The sequence below is a fragment of the Bombina bombina genome, chromosome 3 (genome assembly GCF_027579735.1).
Source record: "Bombina bombina isolate aBomBom1 chromosome 3, aBomBom1.pri, whole genome shotgun sequence".
In the NCBI taxonomy this organism is placed as follows: domain Eukaryota; kingdom Metazoa; phylum Chordata; class Amphibia; order Anura; family Bombinatoridae; genus Bombina; species Bombina bombina.
Genome location: NC_069501.1, coordinates 986,059,844 through 986,086,324, shown reverse-complemented (window position 1 = coordinate 986,086,324; position 26,481 = coordinate 986,059,844). Strand labels below are relative to the sequence as shown.

The 26,481-nt window shown below is 39.1% G+C and overlaps 1 protein-coding gene across 1 annotated transcript in view; it reads right to left on the bottom strand.

The window, feature by feature from the left end:
- The window catches only part of ANKRD52 (ankyrin repeat domain 52), a 374,590-nt gene that overhangs the window by 139,691 nt on the left and 208,418 nt on the right, over positions 1-26,481 (bottom strand). The window contains exon 15 of the mRNA XM_053705506.1: positions 20,471-20,672. Coding sequence (XP_053561481.1) covers positions 20,471-20,672 — 202 coding nt within the window. The remainder of the gene's footprint in view (positions 1-20,470; positions 20,673-26,481) is intronic.

Sequence of the window (26,481 nt, the reverse complement as noted above, 5' to 3'; positions counted from 1 at the left end):
CTGCTTTGCAGTGTGATCCACCCTATCTGGTGTTCCATTCAGATAAGGTTATTTTGCGTACCAAGCCTGGTTTTCTTCCAAAAGTTGTTTCCAACAAGAATATTAACCAGGAAATAGTTGTTCCTTCTCTGTGCCCGAATCCAGTTTCAAAGAAGGAACGTTTGTTACACAATTTAGATGTAGTCCGTGCTTTAAAGTTCTATTTAGAAGCAACAAAGAATTTTAGACAAACCTCATCCTTGTTTGTCGTTTACTCTGGTAAGAGGAGAGGACAAAAAGCTATTGCTACCTCTCTTTCTTTCTGGCTGAAAAGCATTATCCGATTGGCTTATGAGACTGCCGGACGGCAGCCTCCTGAACGAATCACAGCTCACTCCACTAGGGCTGTGGCTTCCACATGGGCCTTCAAGAACGAGGCTTCTGTTAATCAGATATGTAAGGCAGCGACTTGGTCTTCTCTGCACACTTTTGCCAAATTTTACAAATTTGATATTTTTGCTTCTTCGGAGGCTGTTTTTGGGAGAAAGGTTTTGCAAGCCGTGGTGCCTTCTGTTTAGGTAACCTGATTTGCTCCCTCCCTTCACCCGTGTCCTAAAGCTTTGGTATTGGTTCCCACAAGTAATGGATGACACCGTGGCCCGGACACACCAATGTTGGAGAAAACAGAATTTATGCTTACCTGATAAATTACTTTCTCCAACGGTGTGTCCGGTCCACGGCCCGCCCTGGTTTTTTAATCAGGTTTGAAAAATTTTTCTTTTTCTTTATACACTACAGTCACCACGGCACCCTATAGTTTCTCCTTTTTCTCCTAACCGTCGGTCGAATAACTGGGGGGCGGAGCAAGAGGGGGAGCTATATGGACAGCTCTTGCTGTGTGCTCTCCTTGCCTTTCCCTGTAGGGGAGGAGAATATCCCACAAGTAATGGATGACGCCGTGGACCGGACACACCAATGTTGGAGAAATGCTTTATTTTTGCCATGTTTATTGACATCTATAGTGAGCACTATTGTGCGTAATATGGAGGCTGTATATCTTACGATCGGACAGCCATCTTGGTTTATGCGAAAATTTCGAAAGTCTATTTACTCTGCAACCGCTTATGTAAGAACTGTGAAATTTGCTGTACAATCTTATATTGTGACCTAGATTCACAATTGCTCATTAGGAGAGAATCAGTCACATGATGCGGCAGCAATATCGGTTTTATGTTTATCGTAATTATTTGTAATTCAATACTTCCTCTTTTGAGTCAATTGCTCACAAAACACAAATTACTTATGCTAAACTCTTGAAATAAGGTATGCTGGTACAGCCTATTGCAATGCTACATCTCATGCAATATTGAACTCATAGGTCATAAGGTTACGCAGCCATATTGTTTTTTGCGACAAATTTCGAGAACTGCTTAATAATCTTTAGCTCTGGAACTGCTTATGTTGCAACTTTGAAACTTGCTGTGCTTAGTGCTGCTATGACCTAGATTTGCCATTGCTCAGCAGAAGTGCCGTGGTCACATGATGTAGCAACCATCTTGCATTTTGCGAAAATCTTTAAACATCTTCTTCTCTTAAACCGCTTAGTGCAATAAAGCGCAATTTTGCACGTATGCTCCATGCAAGGTCCTTTACCAAGATTGTTAAAATTGCGATTTTTCCATAATCAACATGGCTGCTGTGAGACATTAACCTTTTTATCGCCATTTAATTGCGTAATTTTGCACTTCATGCATTAGTTTTACAATATTTAACAATATTACAGTGTAATAGACACATGATTACACATAGTCATAACACTTAGAGACAATATTGCAGTTAAAATTCGCATTGCGCAGTCGCCTTCGTGAAATAAAACATTTGCAAATGTTCATGAAACTTCTGCAAATCGTAGAGGTCTATAGTGAGCATTAGTATGTGCAATTTGAAAGCCCTACATTGCATAGCTTGGCGGCCATTTTGTTTCGTATGCGCCATTTTTAAAAACTATAAAAATCTTCTTCTCTGAAACCGCTTATGGGACAGACTTGAAATTTTGTTTATAGAGTTATCTTATGACTAACATTCAGATTTGTTCAAGAGAAGTTGATAGGTCATGTGGTTTGGCAGCCATTTTGAATTGTTAAAAATTGCTTAACGATATATTTAAATTCATAATAAAACAAAAACCGTTTTACAAAAATGCTTTATTTTTGCCATGTTTATTGACATCTATAGTGAGCACTATTGTGCATAATATAGAGGCTGTATATCTTACGATCGGGCAGCCATCTTGGTTTACGCGAAAATTTTGAAAGTCTATTTTCTCTGCAACCGCTTATGTAAGAACTGTGAAATTTGCTGTACAGTCTTATATTGTGACCTAGAGTCACAGTTGTTCATGTTGAAGGAATTAGTCACAAGCTGTGGCAGCCATATTGGTTTACGCAAACATTTTTAAACTGTGTTTTCTTTCCAACCGCTTATGTTAAAGCTGTGAAATTTGCTGTATAACCATATATTGTCACCTAGAGTTACATTTGTTCATGTTGAAAGTATAGGTCATATGGTGTGGCAGCCATTTTAAAAAACGCAAACATTTCGAAAATGTGTTTTTTTTCCAAATGCTTATGTTAGAACTGTAAACAGTTGTTGTATAGCTTTATTTTGTGACATAACTACTTATATGGCATTGCAAAAATGATGCGCTGGCCACCTCTATTGCTGCTTGCAGCTATATTTTATATTGGTAATGAGTTGAAACTTTTTACTCACACTGACAGACGTAACCTACTCAGACCGCTAACCCCCTATGAATCTCTTTGTTACTCTGAAACCCCTAAAAAACTGACTATCCTTAATTTATTCACTATTGCAAAAAAAAAAAAAAAAAAACCCCAAAGGTTATACCCCTTATTTTGTAGACAAATGGAATGAGGAGCAAGACACTGATCTCATTCCAATGGATATATCAAAGATGTTCTCTAATGTCACTAAAGTTTCGGGGTCCAGTAACCTCATTGAATTAAATGCAAAAATAATTCAAAGATGGTACCTTACCCCGTTAGGATAAATAAACTGTTCCCCCTCCAACAAATGTTAGCGGTGTGGAGAATTCGTTGGATCTATGTCGCATATATGGTGGTCATGTCCATTATTATCCCCAATTTGGCTTTCTATAATTAAAGCAACAGTCACAATGCTTGAAACCGAATCATCACCTGACCCCCCCCCCCCCCCCCCGACTTTGGCTGCATAATATTACTCCTAGTAAACTTCCACCTTATAAGAAAAAGCTAATATTTATAGCCAGTAATAGCCTGAAAAAAACTGATAGCCAAAATCTGGAAATCTCAGTTTGTCCCATCAATGGCTATGTAGTATAACAAATTTCAATGCATATGAGATCTAGAAGAATATGCAGACATGAAAAATGGGAGGAAAGATCATTTTTTGCAAATAAAGTTTTATGGGAACCTTTATAAATAACATATATGCATCAGATAGACAGCTGTAGACAAGATTAAAGCCCTATCCTCAATTTTAGGGTCTAATATGGTCAAAATAGGACAAACTAGATTATTTAATTATATATTTTTTTTTCTCTTTAAAACATACGGGAAACATAATTTTGACAGACTGTTTAGACAAGATTGTTTATGTTTATATTTGTAAATATGCTTTCAATTGTCATTTCAAGACGAAATTTCAAATTTGCCTTTGTACCATTGAATTTTATGTAACCTGTCTTGGAAACTTTAATACAATTGTTTATTTTAAAAAAACAAACAAACAAAAAAAATCACTGACAAGGTTTTGTGAATCCGGCCTGGCCCAACACTGCAGTGTAAAAATTAATGACTGGAGAAGCTCCGGTCTGAGGAGAAAGCCCAGAAACACTGAGAGGGCGGGGCTACCACCAGGAGAAAAGCCAGTGCTGCAGGGATCAGTTTAAAACAACTTATTTCTCCCAGAGAAATAAATCTGCACTAAGCATTTTACACATATAAACCTAATAAAATTATATTCCCCTGCCTAATCAGAGCCTCCCCTACTGAACCGCTAACTGCACTAAGCAGATGGTGGTTTTCTTAAAGGTTCATGCACCTATTTATAATAAAGTGCCCCAATTACTGTATGTCCCCAGAGCTGACAGAGGGCTGTAAAGGGCTTCATTCATCCCTGATAAGGATAGGGCAGAAAGGGACCTGAAAAAAACATAATTTATGCAAGAACTTACCTGATAAATTAATTTCTTTCATATTAGCAAGAGTCCATGAGCTAGTGACGTATGGGATATACATTCCTACCAGGAGGGGCAAAGTTTCCCAAACCTCAAAATGCCTATAAATACACCCCTCACCACACCCACAATTCAGTTTAACGAATAGCCAAGAAGTGGGGTGATAAGAAAAAAGTGCGAAAGCATATAAAATAAGGAATTGGAATAATTGTGCTTTATACAAAAAAATCATAACCACCACAAAAAAGGGCGGGCCTCATGGACTCTTGCTAATATGAAAGAAATGAATTTATCAGGTAAGTTCTTACATAAATTATGTTTTCTTTCATGTAATTAGCAAGAGTCCATGAGCTAGTGACGTATGGGATAATGATTACCCAAGATGTGGATCTTTCCACACAAGAGTCACTAGAGAGGGAGGGATAAAATAAAGACAGCCAATTCCTGCTGAAAATAATCCACACCCAAAATAAGTTTAATGAAAAACATAAACAGAAGATTCAAACTGAAACCGCTGCCTGAAGTACTTTTCTACCAAAATCTGCTTCAGAGGAAGAAAATACATCAAAATGGTAGAATTTACTAAAAGTATGCAAAGAGGACCAAGTTGCTGCTTTGCAAATCTGATCAATCGAAGCTTCATTCCTAAACGCCCAGGAAGTAGAAACTGACCTAGTAGAATGAGCTGTAATCCTTTGAGGCGGAGTTTTACCCGACTCAACATAGGCATGATGAATTAAAGATTTCAACCAAGATGCCAAAGAAATGGCAGAAGCTTTCTGGCCTTTTCTAGAACCGGAAAATATAACAAATAGACTAGAAGTCTTTCGGAAAGACTTAGTAGCTTCAACATAATATTTCAAAGCTCTAACAACATCCAAAGAATGCAACGATTTCTCCTTAGAATTCTTAGGATTAGGACATAATGAAGGAACCACAATTTCTCTACTAATGTTGTTGGAATTCACAACTTTAGGTAAAAATTCAAAAGAAGTTCGCAACACCGCCTTATCCTGATGAAAAATCAGAAAAGGAGACTCACAAGAAAGAGCAGATAATTCAGAGACTCTTCTGGCAGAAGAGATCGCCAAAAGGAACAAAACTTTCCAAGAAAGTAATTTAATGTCCAATGAATGCATAGGTTCAAACGGAGGAGCTTGAAGAGCCCCCAGAACCAAATTCAAACTCCAAGGAGGAGAAATTGACTTAATGACAGGTTTTATACGAACCAAAGCTTGTACAAAACAATGAATATCAGGAAGATTAGCAATCTTTCTGTGAAAAAGAACAGAAAGAGCAGAGATTTGTCCTTTCAAAGAACTTGCGGATAAACCTTTATCTAAACCATCCTGAAGAAACTGTAAAATTCTCGGAATACTAAAAGAATGCCAAGAAAAATGATGAGAAAGACACCAAGAAATACAAGTGTTCCAGACTCTATAATATATCTCTCTAGATACAGATTTACGAGCCTGTAACATAGTATTAATCACAGAGTCAGAGAAACCTCTTTGACCAAGAATCAAGCGTTCAATCTCCATACCTTTAAATTTAAGGATTTGAGATCCTGATGGAAAAAAGGACCTTGCGACAGAAGGTCTGGTCTTAGCGGAAGAGTCCACGGATGGCAAGAGGCCATCCGGACAAGATCCGCATACCAAAACCTGTGAGGCCATGCCGGAGCTACCAACAGAACAAACGAGCATTCCTTCAGAATCTTGGAGATTACTCTTGGAAGAAGAACTAGAGGCGGAAAGATATAGGCAGGATGATACTTCCAAGGAAGTGATAATGCATCCACTGCTTCCGCCTGAGGATCCCGGGATCTGGACAGATACCTGGGAAGTTTCTTGCTTAGATGAGACGCCATCAGATATATTTCTGGAAGCTCCCACATTTGAACAATCTGAAGAAATACCTCTGGGTGAAGAGACCATTCGCCCGGATGCAACGTTTGGCGACTGAGATAATCCGCTTCCCAATTGTCTATACCTGGGATATGAACCGCAGAGATTAGACAGGAGCTGGATTCCGCCCAAACCAAAATTCGAGATACTTCTTTCATAGCCAGAGGACTGTGAGTCCCTCCTTGATGATTGATGTATGCCACAGTTGTGACATTGTATGTCTGAAAACAAATGAACGATTCTCTCTTCAGAAGAGGCCAAAACTGAAGAGCTCTGAAAATTGCACGGAGTTCCAAAATATTGATCGGTAATCTCACCTCCTGAGATTCCCAAACTCCTTGTGCCGTCAGAGACCCCCACACAGCTCCCCAACCTGTGAGACTTGCATCTGTTGAAATTACAGTCCAGGTCGGAAGCACAAAAGAAGCCCCCTGAATTAAACGATGGTGATCTGTCCACCACGTTAGAGAGTGTCGTACAATCGGTTTTAAAGATATTAATTGAGATATCTTTGTGTAATCCTTGCACCATTGATTCAGCATACAGAGCTGAAGAGGTCGCATGTGAAAACGAGCAAAGGGGATCGCGTCCGATGCAGCAGTCATAAGACCTAGAATTTCCATGCATAAGGCTACCGAAGGGAATGCTTGTGACTGAAGGTTTCGACAAGCTGAGATCAATTTTAGACGTCTCTTGTCTGTCAAAGACAGAGTCATGGACACTGAATCTATCTGGAAACCCAGAAAGGTTACCCTTGTCTGAGGAGTCAATGAACTTTTTGGTGAATTGATCCTCCAACCATGATCTTGAAGAAACAACACAAGTCGATTCGTATGAGATTCTGCTAAATGTAAAGACTGAGCAAGTACCAAGATATCGTCCAAATAAGGAAATACCACAATACCCTGTTCTCTGATTACAGACAGAAGGGCACCGAGAACCTTTGTAAAAATTCTTGGAGCTGTAGCTAGGCCAAACGGCAGAGCCACAAACTGGTAATGCTTGTCCAGAAAAGAGAATCTCAGGAACTGATAATGATCTGGATGAATCGGAATATGCAGATATGCATCCTGTAAATCTATTGTGGACATATAACATAATTTATGTAAGAACTTACCTGATAAATTCATTTCTTTCATATTAACAAGAGTCCATGAGCTAGTGACGTATGGGATATACATTCCTACCAGGAGGGGCAAAGTTTCCCAAACCTTAAAATGCCTATAAATACACCCCTCACCACACCCACAAATCAGTTTAACGAATAGCCAAGAAGTGGGGTGATAAGAAAAAGTGCGAAGCATATAAAATAAGGAATTGGAATAATTGTGCTTTATACAAAAAAATCATAACCACCACAAAAAAGGGTGGGCCTCATGGACTCTTGTTAATATGAAAGAAATGAATTTATCAGGTAAGTTCTTACATAAATTATGTTTTCTTTCATGTAATTAACAAGAGTCCATGAGCTAGTGACGTATGGGATAATGACTACCCAAGATGTGGATCTTTCCACACAAGAGTCACTAGAGAGGGAGGGATAAAATAAAGACAGCCAATTCCTGCTGAAAATAATCCACACCCAAAATAAAGTTTAACAAAAAACATAAGCAGAAGATTCAAACTGAAACCGCTGCCTGAAGAACTTTTCTACCAAAAACTGCTTCAGAAGAAGAAAATACATCAAAATGGTAGAATTTAGTAAAAGTATGCAAAGAAGACCAAGTTGCTGCTTTGCAGATCTGGTCAACCGAAGCTTCATTCCTAAACGCCCAGGAAGTAGATACTGACCTAGTAGAATGAGCTGTAATTCTTTGAGGCGGAGTTTTACCCGACTCAACATAGGCAAGATGAATTAAAGATTTCAACCAAGATGCCAAAGAAATGGCAGAAGCTTTCTGGCCTTTCCTAGAACCGGAAAAGATAACAAATAGACTAGAAGTCTTACGGAAAGATTTCGTAGCTTCAACATAATATTTCAAAGCTCTAACAACATCCAAAGAATGCAATGATTTCTCCTTAGAATTCTTAGGATTAGGACATAATGAAGGAACCACAATTTCTCTACTAATGTTGTTGGAATTCACAACTTTAGGTAAAAATTCAAAAGAAGTTCGCAACACCGCCTTATCCTGATGAAAAATCAGAAAAGGAGACTCACATGAAAGAGCAGATAATTCAGAAACTCTTCTAGCAGAAGAGATAGCCAAAAGGAACAAAACTTTCCAAGAAAGTAATTTAATGTCCAATGAATGCATAGGTTCAAACGGAGGAGCTTGAAGAGCTCCCAGAACCAAATTCAAACTCCAAGGAGGAGAAATTGACTTAATGACAGGTTTTATACGAACCAAAGCTTGTACAAAACAATGAATATCAGGAAGAATAGCAATCTTTCTGTGAAAAAGAACAGAAAGAGCAGAGATTTGTCCGTTCAAAGAACTTGCGGACAAACCCTTATCCAAACCATCCTGAAGAAATTGTAAAATTCTCGGTATTCTAAAAGAATGCCAGGAAAAATGATGAGAAAGACACCAAGAAATATAAGTCTTCCAGACTCTATAATATATCTCTCGAGATACAGATTTACGAGCCTGTAACATAGTATTAATCACGGAGTCAGAGAAACCTCTATGACCAAGAATCAAGCGTTCAATCTCCATACCTTTAAATTTAAGGATTTCAGATCCGGATGGAAAAAAGGACCTTGTGACAGAAGGTCTGGTCTTAACGGAAGAGTCCATGGCTGGCAAGATGCCATCCGGACAAGATCCGCATACCAAAACCTGTGAGGCCATGCCGGAGCTATTAGCAGAACAAACGAGCATTCCCTCAGAATCTTGGAGATTACTCTTGGAAGAAGAACTAGAGGCGGAAAGATAAAGGCAGGATGATACTTCCAAGGAAGTGATAATGCATCCACTGCCTCCGCCTGAGGATCCCGGGATCTGGACAGATACCTGGGAAGTTTCTTGTTTAGATGAGAGGCCATCAGATCTATCTCTGGGAGCCCCCACAATTGAACAATCTGAAGAAATACCTCTGGGTGAAGAGACCATTCGCCCGGATGCAACGTTTGGCGACTGAGATAATCCGCTTCCCAATTGTCTACACCTGGGATATGAACCGCAGAGATTAGACAGGAGCTGGATTCCGCCCAAACCAAAATTCGAGATACTTCTTTCATAGCCAGAGGACTGTGAGTCCCTCCTTGATGATTGATGTATGCCACAGTTGTGACATTGTCTGTCTGAAAACAAATGAACGATTCTCTCTTCAGAAGAGGCCAAAACTGAAGAGCTCTGAAAATTGCACGGAGTTCCAAAATATTGATCGGTAATCTCACCTCCTGAGATTCCCAAACTCCTTGTGCCGTCAGAGATCCCCACACAGCTCCCCAACCTGTGAGACTTGCATCTGTTGAAATTACAGTCCAGGTCGGAAGAACAAAAGAAGCCCCCTGAATTAAACGATGGTGATCTGTCCACCACGTTAGAGAGTGTCGAACAATCGGTTTTAAAGATATTAATTGAGATATCTTCGTGTAATCCCTGCACCATTGGTTCAGCATACAGAGCTGAAGAGGTCGCATGTGAAAACGAGCAAAGGGGATCGCGTCCGATGCAGCAGTCATAAGACCTAGAATTTCCATGCATAAGGCTACCGAAGGGAATGATTGTGACTGAAGGTTTCGACAAGCTGTAATCAATTTTAGACGTCTCTTGTCTGTTAAAGACAGAGTCATGGACACTGAATCTATCTGGAAACCCAGAAAGGTTACCCTTGTTTGAGGAATCAAAGAACTTTTTAGTAAATTGATCCTCCAACCATGATCTTGAAGAAACAACACAAGTCGATTCGTATGAGACTCTGCTAAATGTAAAGACGGAGCAAGTACCAAGATATCGTCCAAATAAGGAAATACCACAATACCCTGTTCTCTGATTACAGACAGAAGGGCACCGAGAATCTTTGTGAAAATTCTTGGAGCTGTAGCAAGGCCAAACGGTAGAGCCACAAATTGGTAATGCTTGTCTAGAAAAGAGAATCTCAGGAACTGATAATGATCTGGATGAATCGGAATATGCAGATATGCATCCTGTAAATCTATTGTGGACATATAATTCCCTTGCTGAACAAAAGGCAATATAGTCCTTACAGTTACCATCTTGAACGTTGGTATCCTTACATAGCGATTCAATAATTTTAGATCCAGAACTGGTCTGAAGGAATTCTCCTTCTTTGGTACAATGAAGAGATTTGAATAAAACCCCATCCCCTGTTCCGGAACTGGAACTGGCATAATTACTCCAGCCAACTCTAGATCTGAAACACAATTCAGAAATGCTTGAGCTTTCACTGGATTTACTGGGACATGGGAAAGAAAAAATCTCTTTGCAGGAGGTCTCATCTTGAAACCAATTCTGTACCCTTCTGAAACAATGTTCTGAATCCAAAGATTGTGAACAGAATTGATCCAAATTTCTTTGAAAAAACGTAACCTGCCCCCTACCAGCGGAACTGGAATGAGGGCCGTACCTTCATGTGAACTTAGAAGCAGGCTTTGCCTTTCTAGCAGGCTTGGATTTATTCCAGACTGGAGATGGTTTCCAAACTGAAACTGCTCCTGAGGACGAAGGATCAGGCTTTTGTTCTTTGTTGAAACGAAAGGATCGAAAACGATTGTTAGCCCTGTTTTTACCTTTAGACTTTTTATCCTGTGGTAAAAAAGTTCCTTTCCCACCAGTAACAGTTGAAATAATAGAATCCAACTGAGAACCAAATAATTTGTTTCCCTGGAAAGAAATGGAAAGTAGAGTTGATTTAGAAGCCATATCAGCATTCCAAGTCTTAAGCCATAAAGCTCTTCTGGCTAAGATAGCCAGAGACATAAATCTAACATCAACTCTAATAATATCAAAAATGGCATCACAGATGAAATTATTAGCATGCTGGAGAAGAATAATAATATCATGAGAATCACGATTTGTTACTTGTTGCGCTAGAGTTTCCAACCAAAAAGTTGAAGCTGCAGCAACATCAGCCAATGATATAGCAGGTCTAAGAAGATTACCTGAACATAGATAAGCTTTTCTTAGAAAAGATTCAATTTTTCTATCTAAAGGATCCTTAAACGAGGTACCATCTGATGTAGGAATGGTAGTACGTTTAGCAAGGGTAGAAATAGCCCCATCAACTTTAGGGATTTTGTCCCAAAATTCTAACCTGTCAGGCGGAACAGGATATAATTGCTTAAAACGTTTAGAAGGAGTAAATGAATTACCCAATCTATCCCATTCCTTAGCAATTACTGCAGAAATAGCATTAGGAACAGGAAAGACTTCTGGAATAACCGCAGGAGCTTTAAAAACCTTATCTAAACGTATAGAATTAGTATCAAGAGGACTAGAATCCTCTATTTCTAAAGCAATTAGTACTTCTTTAAGTAAAGAGCGAATAAATTCCATCTTAAATAAATATGAAGATTTATCAGCATCAATCTCTGAGACAGAATCCTCTGAACCAGAAGAGTCCAAAGAATCAGAATGATGGTGTTCATTTAAAAATTCATCTGTAGAAAGAGAAGATTTAAAAGACTTTTTACGTTTACTAGAAGGAGAAATAACAGACAAAGCCTTCTTTATGGATTCAAAAACAAAATCTCTTATGTTATCAGGAACATTCTGCACCTTAGATGTTGAGGGAACTGCAACAGGCAATGGTACATCACTAAAGGAAATATTATCTGCATTAACAAGTTTGTCATGACATTTAATACAAACAACAGCTGGAGGAATAGCTACCAAAAGTTTACAGCAGATACACTTAGCTTTGGTAGATCCAGCAGGCAGAGGTTTTCCTGTAGTATCTTCTGGCTCAGATGCAACGTGAGACATCTTGCAATATGTAAGAGAAAACACAACATATAAAGCAAAATAGATCAAATTCCTTATAAGACAGTTTCAGGAATGGGAAAAAAATGCCAAACATCAAGCTTCTATCAACCAGAAGCAAATGAAAAATGAGACTGAAATAATGTGGAGACAAAAGCGACGCCCATATTTTTTGGCGCCAAAAAAGACGCCCACATTATTTGGCGCCTAAATGCTTTTTGCGCAAAAAATGACGCAACATCCGGAACGCCGACATTTTTGGCGCAAAATAACGTCAAAAAATGACGCAACTTCCGGCGACACGTATGACGCCGGAAACGGAAATGAATTTTTGCGCCAAAAAAGTCCGCGCCAAAAATGACGCAATAAAATGAAGCATTTTCAGCCCCCGCGAGCCTAACAGCCCACAGGGAAAAAGTCAAATTTTTGAGGTAAGAAAAAATATGATAATTAAAGCATAATCCCAAATATGAAACTGACTGTCTGGAAATAAGGAAAGTTGAACATTCTGAGTCAAGGCAAATAAATGTTTGAATACATATATTTAGAACTTTATAAATAAAGTGCCCAACCATAGCTTAGAGTGTCACAGAAAATAAGACTTACTTACCCCAGGACACTCATCTACATGTTTGTAGAAAGCCAAACCAGTACTGAAACGAGAATCAGTAGAGGAAATGGTAAATATAAGAGTATATCGTCGATCTGAAAAGGGAGGTAAGAGATGAATCTCTACGACCGATAACAGAGAACCTTATGAAATAGACCCCGTAGAAGGAGATCACTGCATTCAATAGGCAATACTCTCCTCACATCCCTCTGACATTCACTGCACGCTGAGAGGAAAACCGGGCTCCAACTTGCTGCGGAGCGCATATCAACGTAGAATCTAGCACAAACTTACTTCACCACCTCCCTTGGAGGCAAAGTTTGTAAAACTGATTTGTGGGTGTGGTGAGGGGTGTATTTATAGGCATTTTAAGGTTTGGGAAACTTTGCCCCTCCTGGTAGGAATGTATATCCCATACGTCACTAGCTCATGGACTCTTGTTAATTACATGAAAGAAAATGCCCTTGCTGAACAAAAGGCAAGATAGTCCTTACAGTTACCATTTTGAACGTTGGTATCCTTACATAACAATTCAATATTTTTAGATCCAGAACTGGTCTGAAGGAATTCTCCTTCTTTGGTACAATGAAGAGATTTGAATAAAACCCCATCCCCTGTTCCTGAACTGGAACTGGCATAATTACTCCAGCCAACTCTAGATCTGAAACACAATTCAGAAATGCTTGAGCTTTCACTGGATTTACTGGGACAGGGGAAAGAAAAAATCTCTTTGCAGGAGGTCTCATCTTGAAACCAATTCTGTACCCTTCTGAAACAATGTTCTGAATCCAAAGATTGTGAACGGAATTGATCCAAATTTCTTTGAAAAAACGGAACCTGCCCCCTACCAGCTGAGCTGGAATGAGGGCCGCACCTTCATGTGGACTTAGAAGCTGGCTTTGCCTTTCTAGAAGGCTTGGATTTATTCCAGACTGGAGATGGTTTCCAAACTGAAACTGCTCCTGAGGATGAAGGATCAGGCTTTTGTTCTTTGTTGAAACGAAAGGAACGAAAACGATTATTAGCCCTGTTCTTACCCTTAGATTTTTTATCCTGTGGTAAAAAAGTTCCTTTCCCACCAGTAACAGTTGAGATAATAGAATCCAACTGAGAACCAAATAATTTGTTACCCTGGAAAGAAATGGAAAGTAGAGTTGATTTAGAAGCCATATCAGCATTCCAAGTTTTAAGCCATAAAGCTCTTCTAGCTAAAATAGCTAGAGACATAAACCTGACATCAACTCTGATATCAAAAATGGCATCACAGATAAAATTATTAGCATGTTGAAGAAGAATAATAATATTATGAGAATCATGATCTGTTACTTGTTGCGCTAAAGTTTCCAACCAAAAAGTTGAAGCTGCAGCAACATCAGCCAATGATATAGCAGGTCTAAGAAGATTACCTGAACACAGATAAGCTTTTCTTAGAAAGGATTCAATTTTCCTATCTAAAGGATCCTTAAACGAAGTACCATCTGACGTAGGAATAGTAGTCCGTTTAGCAAGGGTAGAAATAGCCCCATCAACTCTAGGGATTTTGTCCCAAAATTCTAATCGGTCAGACGGCACAGGATATAATTGCTTAAAACGTTTAGAAGGAGTAAAAGAATTACCCAATTTATCCCATTCTCTGGAAATTACTTCAGAAATAGCATTAGGAACAGGAAAAACTTCTGGAATAACCACAGGAGATTTAAAGACCTTATCTAAACGTTTAGAATTAGTATCAAGAGGACCAGAATCCTCAATTTCTAAAGCAATTAGTACTTCTTTAAGTAAAGAACGAATAAATTCCATTTTAAATAAATATGAAGATTTATCAGCATCAATCTCTGAGACAGAATCCTCTGAACCAGAAGAGTCATCAGAATCAGAATGATGATGTTCATTTAAAAATTCATCTGTATAAAGAGAAGTTTTAAAAGATTTTTTATGTTTACTAGAAGGAGGAATAACAGACATAGCCTTCTTGATGGATTCAGAAACAAAATCTCTTATGTTATCAGGAACATTCTGAACCTTAGATGTTGATGGAACTGCAACAGGTAAAGGTACATTACTAAAGGAAATATTATCTGCATTAACAAGTTTGTCATGACAATTAATACAAACAACAGCTGGAGGAATAGCTACCAAAAGTTTACAGCAGATACACTTAGCTTTGGTAGTTCCAGCACTAGGCAGCGATTTTCCTGAAGTATCTTCTGACTCGGATGCAACGTGAGACATCTTGCAATATGTAAGAGAAAAAAACAACATATAAAGCAAAATAGATCAAATTCCTTAAATGACAGTTTCAGGAATGGGGAAAAAAAAAAATGCCAATGAACAAGCTTCTAGCAACCAGAAGCAAAGAAAAAATGAACTTAAATAATGTGGAGACAAAAGCGACGCCAAATATGACGCCACATCCGGAACGCCGACATTTTTGGCGCAAAAGAACGTCAAAAATGACGCAACTTCCGGCGACACGTATGACGCCGGAAACAGAAAAGATTTTTTGCGCCAAAAAAGTCCGCGCCAAGAATGACGCAATAAAATTTAGCATTTTCAGCCCCCGCGAGCCTAACAGCCCACAGGGAAAAAGTCAAATTTTTTAAGGTAAGAAAAAATAATTGATTCAAGTGCATTATCCCAAATATGAAACTGACTGAAAATAAGGAATGTTGAACATCCTGAGACAAGGCAAATAAATGTTTGAATACATATATTTAGAACTTTATAAACAAAGTGCCCAACCATAGCTTAGAGTGTCACAGAAAATAAGACTTACTTACCCCAGGACACTCATCTACATGTTTGTAGAAAGCCAAACCAGTACTGAAACGAAAATCAGCAGAGGTAATGGTATATATATAAGAGTATATCGTCGATCTGAAAAGGGAGGTAAGAGATGAATCTCTACAACCGATAACAGAGAACCTATGAAATAGACCCCGTAGAAGGAGATCACTGCATTCAAAATAGGCAATACTCTCCTCACATCTCTCTGACATTCACTGCACGCTGAGAGGAAAACCGGGCTCCAACTTGCTGCGGAGCGCATATCAACGTAGAATCTAGCACAAACTTACTTCACCACCTCCATAGGAGGCAAAGTTTGTAAAACTGAATTGTGGGTGTGGTGAGGGGTGTATTTATAGGCATTTTGAGGTTTGGGAAACTTTGCCCCTCCTGGTAGGAATGTATATCCCATACGTCACTAGCTCATGGACTCTTGCTAATTACATGAAAGAAAGAGAAACACATGTGTCATGAGGAGAGCAAGTTAAGTCCCCTAGCTTTGCTGTACCTGTGTCAGAGTACCTACAAATAGCCTGTGGGCTGTGTGGGTGCTGTGTAAAGTCACTTACCTTACAGCCCTCCTCCACTGGCTTACCAGGCATGTCAAATCCTTGTCAAAGCCGCTGCAGCAGTATCCAGTAGAGAACCCATCCAGTGCAGGTATCGAATACCACAGAGGATTGCAGTAGAAAATAGCCATGTCCCACAGGGTGAGGCTATGGACAAGTCCCAGTGACACTTGAGGGTAGTTATGGCTGAAGTCCCATAGGGAAATAATGTGCAGATAAACAGGGTATTCCTTTGTCCCTGTATTATTCAGCTTCGGTCTTCCTTGTGAATGATACTTCCCTTACATAGGTCTAAGCTCCCAAATTTAAATCCATACTACAAACTGGAAACTCTGTGACTATGTGTCACAGATAACCTATAGGAGGCGCTTACTTAACAGGTGGTGTGGGTGGCCCTAGTGTAAATATATAATAATAGTAAACCCATATAAAAATAAAAGCACAACTAAAATACAAAATTGCTATAGAATTAATATATAAATTGTTGGAATCAAATATAAACTTAATTAAAAAATTATTATGATATGTAAATAAAAAAATACAAATACAAATGTATATATGTGAAAATACACACGTTACATAAAACGGTGCAAATAAAAAGTCCCAAAATGAGTCCGTCTGAGAAAGGGAAAAGTGGAAAAGGCAGCTCTCGGTCTTCACTTCACAAGTGATGTAATTTTCTTATATGGACAACTGTAAAAAAACAGAAACAGAGGCGCCACATGTGTAGATCAATAGATACCAAGACGTGAATCTGGACAAGACACAGGATACTCACAAACGTGAAGGCACTCTTGTGCCTGTTAGAGGCAGGCTGGTATTCTAAACAGCAAACCAGCTGGCTGTGTATACGAATCCCCGTCGTGATGTCCTGGAGAGGTGGATGTCCTGCAAGGCAGTCCTTGCCTGGATGGTATCCTAAAGGTTGGAACAAGGGAGAAAGGCTGGAAAGCCTTTCGGTTACTTAGAAGAGATTGATGCACACACCAGACTTCGTGAATCATAAAACTAGCATTTATTATACAGAATAAAATAGCCAGTAATGTAGCACATTACAGCTGGTGTGTTAAAATCAAATCTCTTATGGTATATAGAGAAGTAAAGCGACGCGTTTCTCGGGGGTAACCCCGTTTCCTCAGGCTTGTATGCTCTATCTATGTCTTAATCACCCTTAAATAGGCCTAAGTAACCACATGTTTACAATGAACACTCCCCTTCCTTCCTTTGCTTAAACCAATCAGAACCTTCCTTTCCCCCCACTCCCACTTGTTGCAGTAATTAGTTATTGTTTACTAGATAAATTTGTCATTGAGGGTGTGCTACTTGTTCCTTAAGATTCGTGTTATATATACAAATGATCTTGAGGTTTGTTAACAAAATTATTTTTGCGATCGTGTAGAAAGTTACGACCGGGATTATATACACAAATCATGTGATGTATGTCTAACCCACCAATGATTGCGAAGAACTATGGGGCTTGTCTTAAAATCTGAATCCGATTGGTGGGAGTCTTTATTAATGAACTACATTTCCCATGATTCAATACAGGTACACACCCATGAATCTGATAGGTTGGTATGGCGTAAACAGGCTGATGTCAAGTTAACCAACACTGTTCAATATACGATCAATAATGGACTCAATATTATGCCCCAAAAAAAGTTTGAATGTCCAATGACAATGGCTATATGCGTAATAACAAATATGTATATATAAAAACGGTATGTAATACCAATTAATGTATACGGAACACCAGTATTATAAAACTATATTCTAAATTCTGAAAACCAGGGACCCACTCCTAACTGTCCCTCTTAGCTTATGTGGTGAAATGACAATATCTCTATGTTTGGAAATGTGCACTGGTGTACCAAACACATTGCATAGATTAACGTGACTATGTCTGTGTGTATTTTTATATACCCTATAAATGTCCGAGATAGTAATCTCTGGACATGGTGTTAGTGAAATTAGAATGGGAAAAACCTTTTTGACAATATTTTATAAAAATGGGTGAGATCTTAAGGAACAAGTAGCACACCCTCAATGACAAATTTATCTAGTAAACAATAACTAATTACTGCAACAAGTGGGAGTGGGGGGAAAGGAAGGTTCTGATTGGTTTAAGCAAAGGAAGGAAGGGGAGTGTTCATTGTAAACATGTGGTTACTTAGGCCTATTTAAGGGCGATTAAGACATAGATAGAGCATACAAGCCTGAGGAAACGGGGTTACCCCCGAGAAACGCGTCGCTTTACTTCTCTATATACCATAAGAGATTTGATTTTAACACACCAGCTGTAATGTGCTACATTACTGGCTATTTTATTCTGTATAATAAATGCTAGTTTTATGATTCACGAAGTCTGGTGTGTGCATCAATCTCTTCTAAGTAACCCAAAGGCTTTCCAGCCTTTCTCCCTTGTTCCAACCTTTAGGATACCATCCAGGCAAGGACTGCCTTGCAGGACATCCACCTCTCCAGGACATCACAACGGGGATTCGTATACACAGCCAGCTGGTTTGCTGTTTAGAATACCAGCCTGCCTCTAACAGGCACAAGAGAGTGCCTTCACGTTTGTGAGTATCCTGTGTCTTGTCCAGATTCACGTCTTGGTATCTATTGATCTACACATGTGGCGCCTCTGTTTCTGTTTTTTTACAGTTGTCCATATAAACAAATTTAAATCCATAAGCAATTTGCTGGAAACACCTCTATTCTCAACCAACTCCTACAAGGCCAAGAACAAAATGAAGAGATGAGAGGTGGGAGGTATTTGAAGCTCTGATATGAGTTCTTCACCTCCTCCTAGTGGCGGGAAATATATCCCATATGTGGTTATGGAAAACTGTGGACCATCATTTTATGAAAAAAAATCTATATTTATAGTGCATTACATGATTATAAAAACATACTAGTATTCTGAAAAAAACCTGGTTGAAAATAGAAAGGTTAGAAATTAAATCTGCGAGTTATGCAGCATATGCATATATGCTGTGAGGGTCCATGCACCAGTATTTAAAGGGATATTAAACCCCAACAAAAATTCTCACGATTCAGATAGAGAATGCAATTTTTAACAACATTACAATTTACTTCTATTATCTAATTTGTTTAATTCTTGAGATATCCTTTGTTAAAGAAATAGCAATGCATATGGGAGAGCCAATCACACGATGCAACTATATTACGCCACCAATCAGCAGCTACTGGGGCTATCTAGATATGCTTTTCAGCAAAGGATGTCAAGAGAATGAAGCACATTAGATAATAGAAGAAGTAAATTAGAAAGTGGTTTAAAATGTTTAGAAATGTTCTATCTAAATCACAAAATACAAAATTTGGGGTTCATGTCCCTTTAAGTTCAGATTGCTGACAGTGGTATGTATTGTGCCTGTGAAGACTGTTTCATTAAAGCCACAATTTACTCTCTGAGAAGGTGTGGTGCATATGTGTGTATGCCGCTGAAAAGTGTAATAACTTTTACTGGAAGTATTTTTGCTAATGGAAATATTGCAAACATTCACTTTTCTATCCATTTAAATATTTTCTGTTTAAACTTAGAATATAGTGTAGGGTTCAAAGTAAAACCTCAGAGAAAAGATGATAGCATCTAAAATGGAATCAGACAATACACAGGTAAACTGGTAAAGTGGTATTCAAGCACATATAGCTCACAATAACAAACAGGACAGAGAATGTAAACTTAAGGGTTGGTAAACTAGGATTGGGAAGAGGAACAAAAAGAGTGAAAAAATATTGAGAGAGTGGTTTGACTGAGAAAGTAATTGTAAAGGGTGTACTGGCAGCCATGTAACAAACTAAAAAGGAAAATAGATATAGTGCTAGGTTGGTGTGAATATAACAAACAAAATGACATTGATCTTGATAAAATATGAACAATGAATAACCACACACGTAAGGTTGTTCCAAACTGCCTAATCAAAAATAAACTTTAATGACTCAGAGCATGCACTTTTAAACAACTTTCCAATTCACTTCTATTATCTAATTTGCTTCAATAACTTGGTATCCTTTGTAGTATACCGGTAGCTAGCTGGTGATTGGTGGCTGGACATATATGCCACTTGTCATTGGCTCATCTGATATGTTCAGCTAACTCCCAGTAGAGCATTGCTTCTCCTTAATAAAAGGTACCAGAAAAATGAAGAAAGACTGATAATAGAAGGAAAGTGGAAGTTGAAAACTATAAATTCTATCTGAATCCTGAAAATAATAATTTAGTGTTTCATGTCCCTTTAAGTTGGTAAATGTATGAAAGGCCTTTTGTAGGACTTTCATTAAAAGGGTCAGATTTTAATAAATGTGTGATAACATATTTTGGAACCTGTAAGAACCTGCCTCCTAATGTAAACATTTTTTATAAAGAATTCAATAGCTTAGCTTTGTAGATGGAGATCAACTTTGTGCAAAGAGTTTGAGACTATCAGAGGGTAGTCCTAAGATATAAAAAACTCTAGGCAAACCTGCTGCATGCAGTGGTGTCCACTTCCTCTTGCGGTCCTTAATGAGAGGGTTGGCCCCATGATTGGTTAGCACCTCCACACAATCTGTGGCTCCTCTCTCTGTTGCGAGGTAAAGCGCAGTGCGGCCTTTGTGGTCGCGAACGTCCAGGTTAACTAGCGTTTCTGCTAATGTTTTTAGGGCGTCGCAGTGACCATTATAGGCCTGTAAGAGAGAGAGAAAAATAAAAGTAAGAAATGTAGGATTTCAAAATTCTCTAAAATAAGAAAAAAATAAAATAAATACATTTTTTTTTAAAAATACACATTGCAACAAACTAGTTTGTGCCCTGAGCCAAAAGCTTACAGTTTCCAACTATGATCAAAGAAATTTAAATACAGAGCTCCAGGGGTAAACATCTAAAATCCAAACAAGAACCCAAGAGAATTACAAGCCATGCTGAATGTGGTTAACCCCTTAACGACCGACGGCGTATGCCATACGTCCTAAAAAAAAAAGCACTTAACGACCAAGACGTATGGCATACGTCGTCGGTTAAACAGAGCACTGGAAGTGATCGAAATTGCTTCCAGCTGCTCTAACAGTATTGCAGGAATGCCTCGATGTCTAGGCATCCTGCAATACTGTTGCCGAGTGCCGGGACCGGAATGATCACTCCCCCACGAGTGATCACTTCCGGTTTTGCTCCACGTGGAGCCCGGCAGTGTTTCAGAGCATTGGAAGCGATCGGACACGCTTCCGATGCTCTGCTTGTGTGCTAAGTGCCTCGGTGGGTCGAGGCACTTAGTTATAAAATTATAAAAAAAACAAAAAACGGATAAAATAAATAAAAAAAAGTCCTAAATAGCCCCCCCCCCCCTCCCCAGGGATCCAAGATGGCGATGCCCAGTACATCATGGGCCTCTGGGGGTGTCCCTAGCCTGCCTCATCATAGGGGCAAGCTAGGGTCACCCAATCTGAGCCTCCCACCCCAAAAAAAAATAATAATAAAATACCCCATTTGTCTGATCATGTCAATATTTGTAAATATTGACTATGATCAGTGTGGATCTCCCTCCCTCCCTCCCTCTCCTCACTTGCGATGAGACAGAGAGAGAGAGAGAGAGAGAGAGAGAGAGAGAGAGAGAGAGAGAGAGAGAGAGAGAGAGAGAGAATTTAATTTCCAGAGTCATTAACCCCTAGGCTTGCCAGTGATCGCTATAAATCACTGGCAGTAGCATAGCTGTACTTTTTTACTGTCTGTGCATTTTTTTAGGGGTTAATTTTGTTGTTGTAATTATTTAAAAATCCAAAGGCTCTTTTCAGGACCATTTAGTTAATATAATTTAATTTTCAGAGCCATTAACCCCTAGCTTTCCAGTGATCGCTATAAATCACTGGCAGTAGCATAGCTGTACTTTTTTTGCTAGTTAATTAATTTAGTTAATTTAATTTAATTTTTTTTAGTAATTTTTTTCTGTGACAGATACAAAAATGTCACAGAAAATATATAGTGCTGAGGAGGCGTATGCCATCCTTGCGTCAAAGTCAGATACCTCTATGTCTGACTCAGACCCCAATTTTGACCCTGCCATATGCTCAGATACATCACTAGATGCAGTCTCAACTGATAGTGATGTATCTGTGGCTGCTAGCCCCCCTACCAGAAGGAGGCAGGTTGCTGCCATTGCTGCTGAAGAGTGGGTAACGCCTCATCTCCAGAGGCCAGATATCCCACCCTTCACAGCAAATGCTGGCATAAATATAGATGTGGCAGGTTTTAGCCCCCAGCAGTTTCTGGAAGTGTTTCTGGGCGATGATGTATTGGGGAACATTGTCGCCCAAACTAATTTATATGCCCATCAGTTCCGTGCTGCAAAGCCTGGAACATATTTGGCAAAGCAGCAATGGGCCCCCATCAATGTGCCAGAATTCTAAAAATTCTGGGCATCGACTATGCTGATGGGCATCATAAAGAAACCCTCCATTCGCTCCTACTGGAGTAGTAGCCCCATCTGCTCTACCCCCATTTTCTCCCAGACTATGTCGAGGAAGAGGTATGAAATGATTCTGCATTTCATGCACTTCAGCGACAACAGCCTGTGCCCCCCTAGGGAGCATCCCCAATTTGACAGGCTGTATAAAATCCGCCCCCTGATAACCCACTTTTCTGCCAGGTTTGCAGAGGCTTATACACCTGGAAGGAATATATGCGTTGATGAATCCCTAATGAAGTATAAGGGAAGGCTGGGATTCAAGCAGTATATTCCTTCCAAGCGCTCCAGATATGGGGTAAAGGTGTATAAGCTCTGTGACAGCGAGACTGGGTATACTCAGGCCTTCCGGGTGTATGAGGGAAAGGACCCTCCAGGTTGTCCAGAACATATGGGAACCACTGGCAAGATTGTCTGGGACCTGATATTACCCCTAATGAACAAAGGGTATCACTTGTACTTAGACAATTTTTATACAAGTGTCCTTTTGTTCGAGCTACTGTATTGCTTTGATACAGTAGCTTGCGGTACAATTAAAAAGAACTGAGCAGGTTTCCCAGGACAACTTGTACGCACCCGGCTACGAAGGGGAGAGACCTCAGCTCTGCGCCAAGAGGAGCTGTTGGCACTTAAGTACAGAGACAAGAAGGATGTATACCTTCTTACCACCATCCACACAGAGAGGACGGTGGCGGTTTCTGTATGTGGCAGAGCTGAGACCATAAGGAAGCCAGTGTGCATCAAGTCTTATAACCGGCATATGGGTGGGGTTGATCTAGCTGATCATCTGCTGCAGCCCTACCTAATTATGTGGAAGACAAGGGCCTGGTACAAAAAGGTTGCAATTTAGCTAATGCAGATTGCAACCCACAACGCTTTTTTGTTGCTCAAAAAAGCAAACCCCAGAGATAAAAATGCAGAGTCTGTACCAAGAGGGGGAAGAGAAGGGACACCATATATCACTGTCCTGATTGCCCTGGACAGCCTGCACTCTGCATTGGGGACTGATTTAATAGGTACCATACAATGGTCAATTTTTAAAAAAATAAATACATTTGCCGTTATATATATATATATATATATATATATATATATATATATATATATATATATATATATATATATATATATATATATATATATATTTTTTTTTTGGTTATGTTTACTGTTAGATGTTTTTTGTTTTTTTTTACTTTTACTGTGCCAGATTTTTACATTTCACTACTCTATTTTTTTCTAAAATTGGGCCTGTTAAATAAAAGTGGGGTATGCGATAGGCCCCAAACTATTTTTTGGGCTAAAACGGTTTCTTCAAAGGCATCAAAGCACACCATATACAATACCTTGGGGTGTCAGCATTTCAAAAATATACACCTTCATGGCAATAAATAAAAGTGGGGTATGCAATAGGCCCCAAACTAAAGATAAGCCTATCAGAAGAAATACTCTCATTTTTAATAACTAAAATCACAAGTCATAAAATTGTAACATAACCTTCCTAAAATCCTGGCAAACCTATGCATGGGGGGCATAGGTGTACTCAGGGTGCCTTGCAGAAAACAACCTGAAGTATTCTTTTGCAATAACTTACAACAGTCTCTCCTAAATCATAGTCAAAAAGCAATGTGTCTGTAAAAATGAAAATTGAAAAATTACCACCATACACTTTCTCCAATTTTTTGGGCTAAAACGGTTGCATCAAAGTCATCAAAGCACTCCATATATAATACCTTGAGGTGTCAACTTTTCAAATATATGCACATTCATGGAAAACAAATAAATTGGGGTATGTTAAAAGACCACCCAAAAAGACGAAAGGCAAAGAAAATATGTTAAATGTGAAAAAAAAATCACAAACGCATGTCAGACATTTGGCATTGCACCCCCCCCAAACAAGCCACCAAACCTATGCATAGGTGGTATCACTGAACTCAGGAGATATTGGTGACCACATATTGGTGTCTTCTTTGGTAGTAACACATAACAGGAGCTGTGAATCCATGTCTAAAGTACAATGTATGTGAAAAATAACACAAAAAAATTAATGCCCAATAGTTTGACAAAGACTAGTGGTTGAATTAGTGCATGGAAAGTGTTAAAATACTGCATTTGTAATACCCTAGGATGTCTACTTTTCAAAAATATATGGTTTGATGGGGGTAAATTACATTGGCCGGCTTCAGAAATGTCTTAAATAGGACATGGGTGCATGAGATGATGAAAAATAAGGCCTTTTAGCCCCCAGAGAACCCAACACACCTATACATGGGTGGTATCACTGTACTCAGGAGATGTTGTTGAAAACATATTGAGGTGTTTCTTGGCTGTAACACATAACAGGAACTGAAAATCCATGCCTAAAGTACAATGTGTGTGAAAAATAACACAAAAAAATGACTACCCAAAAGTTTGACAAAGACTAGTGGTTGAATTAGTGCATGGAAAGTGTTAAAATACCAGCATTTGAAATACCCTAGGGTGTCTACTTTTCAAAAATATATGGTTTGATGGGGGTAAATTCCATTGGCCAGCTTCAGAAATGTCCCAAATAGGACATGGGTGCATGATGACCGATGTGAAAATTCCAAGTTGAAAAACTGGAATGCGCTACCTAAAAATAAGGCCTTTTAGCCCCCAGAGAACCCGACACACCTATACATGGGTGGTATCAATGTACTCAGATGTTGTTGAACACATATTGAGGTGTTTTTTGGCAGTAACACATAACAGGAACTGAAAATCCATGCCTAAAGTACAATGTGTGTGAAAAAACAAAATGTATGCTTAGCTGATAAATTTATTTCTCTTGTGGTGTATCCAGTCCACGGATTCATCCATTACTTGTGGGATATTCTCCTTCCCAACAGGAAGCTGCAAGAGGATCACCCACAGCAGAGCTGTCTATATAGCTCCTCCCCTAACTGCCACCTCCAGTCATTCGACCGAAGACAAGCAAGAGAAACTATAGGGTGCAGTGGTGACTGTAGTTTAAAAATAAAAAACACCTGCCTTAAAATGACAGGGCGGGCCGTGGACTGGATACACCACAAGAGAAATAAATTTATCAGCTAAGCATAAAATTAGTTTTCTTTTGTAAGGTGTATCCAATCCACGGATTCATCCATTACTTGTGGGATACCAATACCAAAGTTATAGGACACGGATGAAGGGAGGGACAAGGCAGGCGCTTAAATGGAAGGCACCACTGCCTGTAAGACCTTTCTCCCAAAAATAGCCTCAGAAGAAGCAAAAGTATCAAATTTGTAGAATTTAGAAAAAGTATGAAGCGAAGACCAAGTCGCCGCCTTACAAATCTGTTTAACAGAAGCCTCATTTTTAAAAGCCCATGTGGAAGCCACCGCTCTAGTGGAATGAGCTGTAATTCTTTCAGGAGGCTGCTGGCCAGCAGTCTCATAAGCTAAGCGGATTATACTTCTTAACCAAAAGGAAAGAGAAGTTGCTGTAGCCTTTTGGCCTTTCCTCTGACCAGAGTAGACAACAAACAATGCAGATGTTTGACGAAAATCTTTAGTAGCTTGTAAATACTTTAAAGCACGAACCACGTCAAGATTGTGTAATAGACGTTCCTTCTTTGAAGAAGGATTAGGACACAGTGACGGAACAACAATCTCCTGATTGATATTCTTATTAGATACCACTTTAGGAAGAAACCCAGGTTTGGTACGCAAAACTACCTTATCTGCATGGAAGATCAGATAAGGGGAATCACACTGTAAGGCAGATAACTCTGAAACTCTTTGAGCCGAAGAGATAGCTACCAAAAACAGAACTTTCCAAGATAAAAGCTTGATATCTATGGAATGCAGAGGTTCAAACGGAACCCCTTGAAGAACCTTAAGAACTAAATTTAAACTCCATGGCGGAGCAACAGGTTTAAACACAGGCTTGATTCTAACTAAAGCCTGACAAAACGCCTGAAACATCCGCCAGGCGCTTGTGCAAAAGAATAGACAGAGCAGAAATCTGTCCCTTTAAGGAACTAGCTGACAATCCCTTCTCAAATCCTTCTTGGAGAAAAG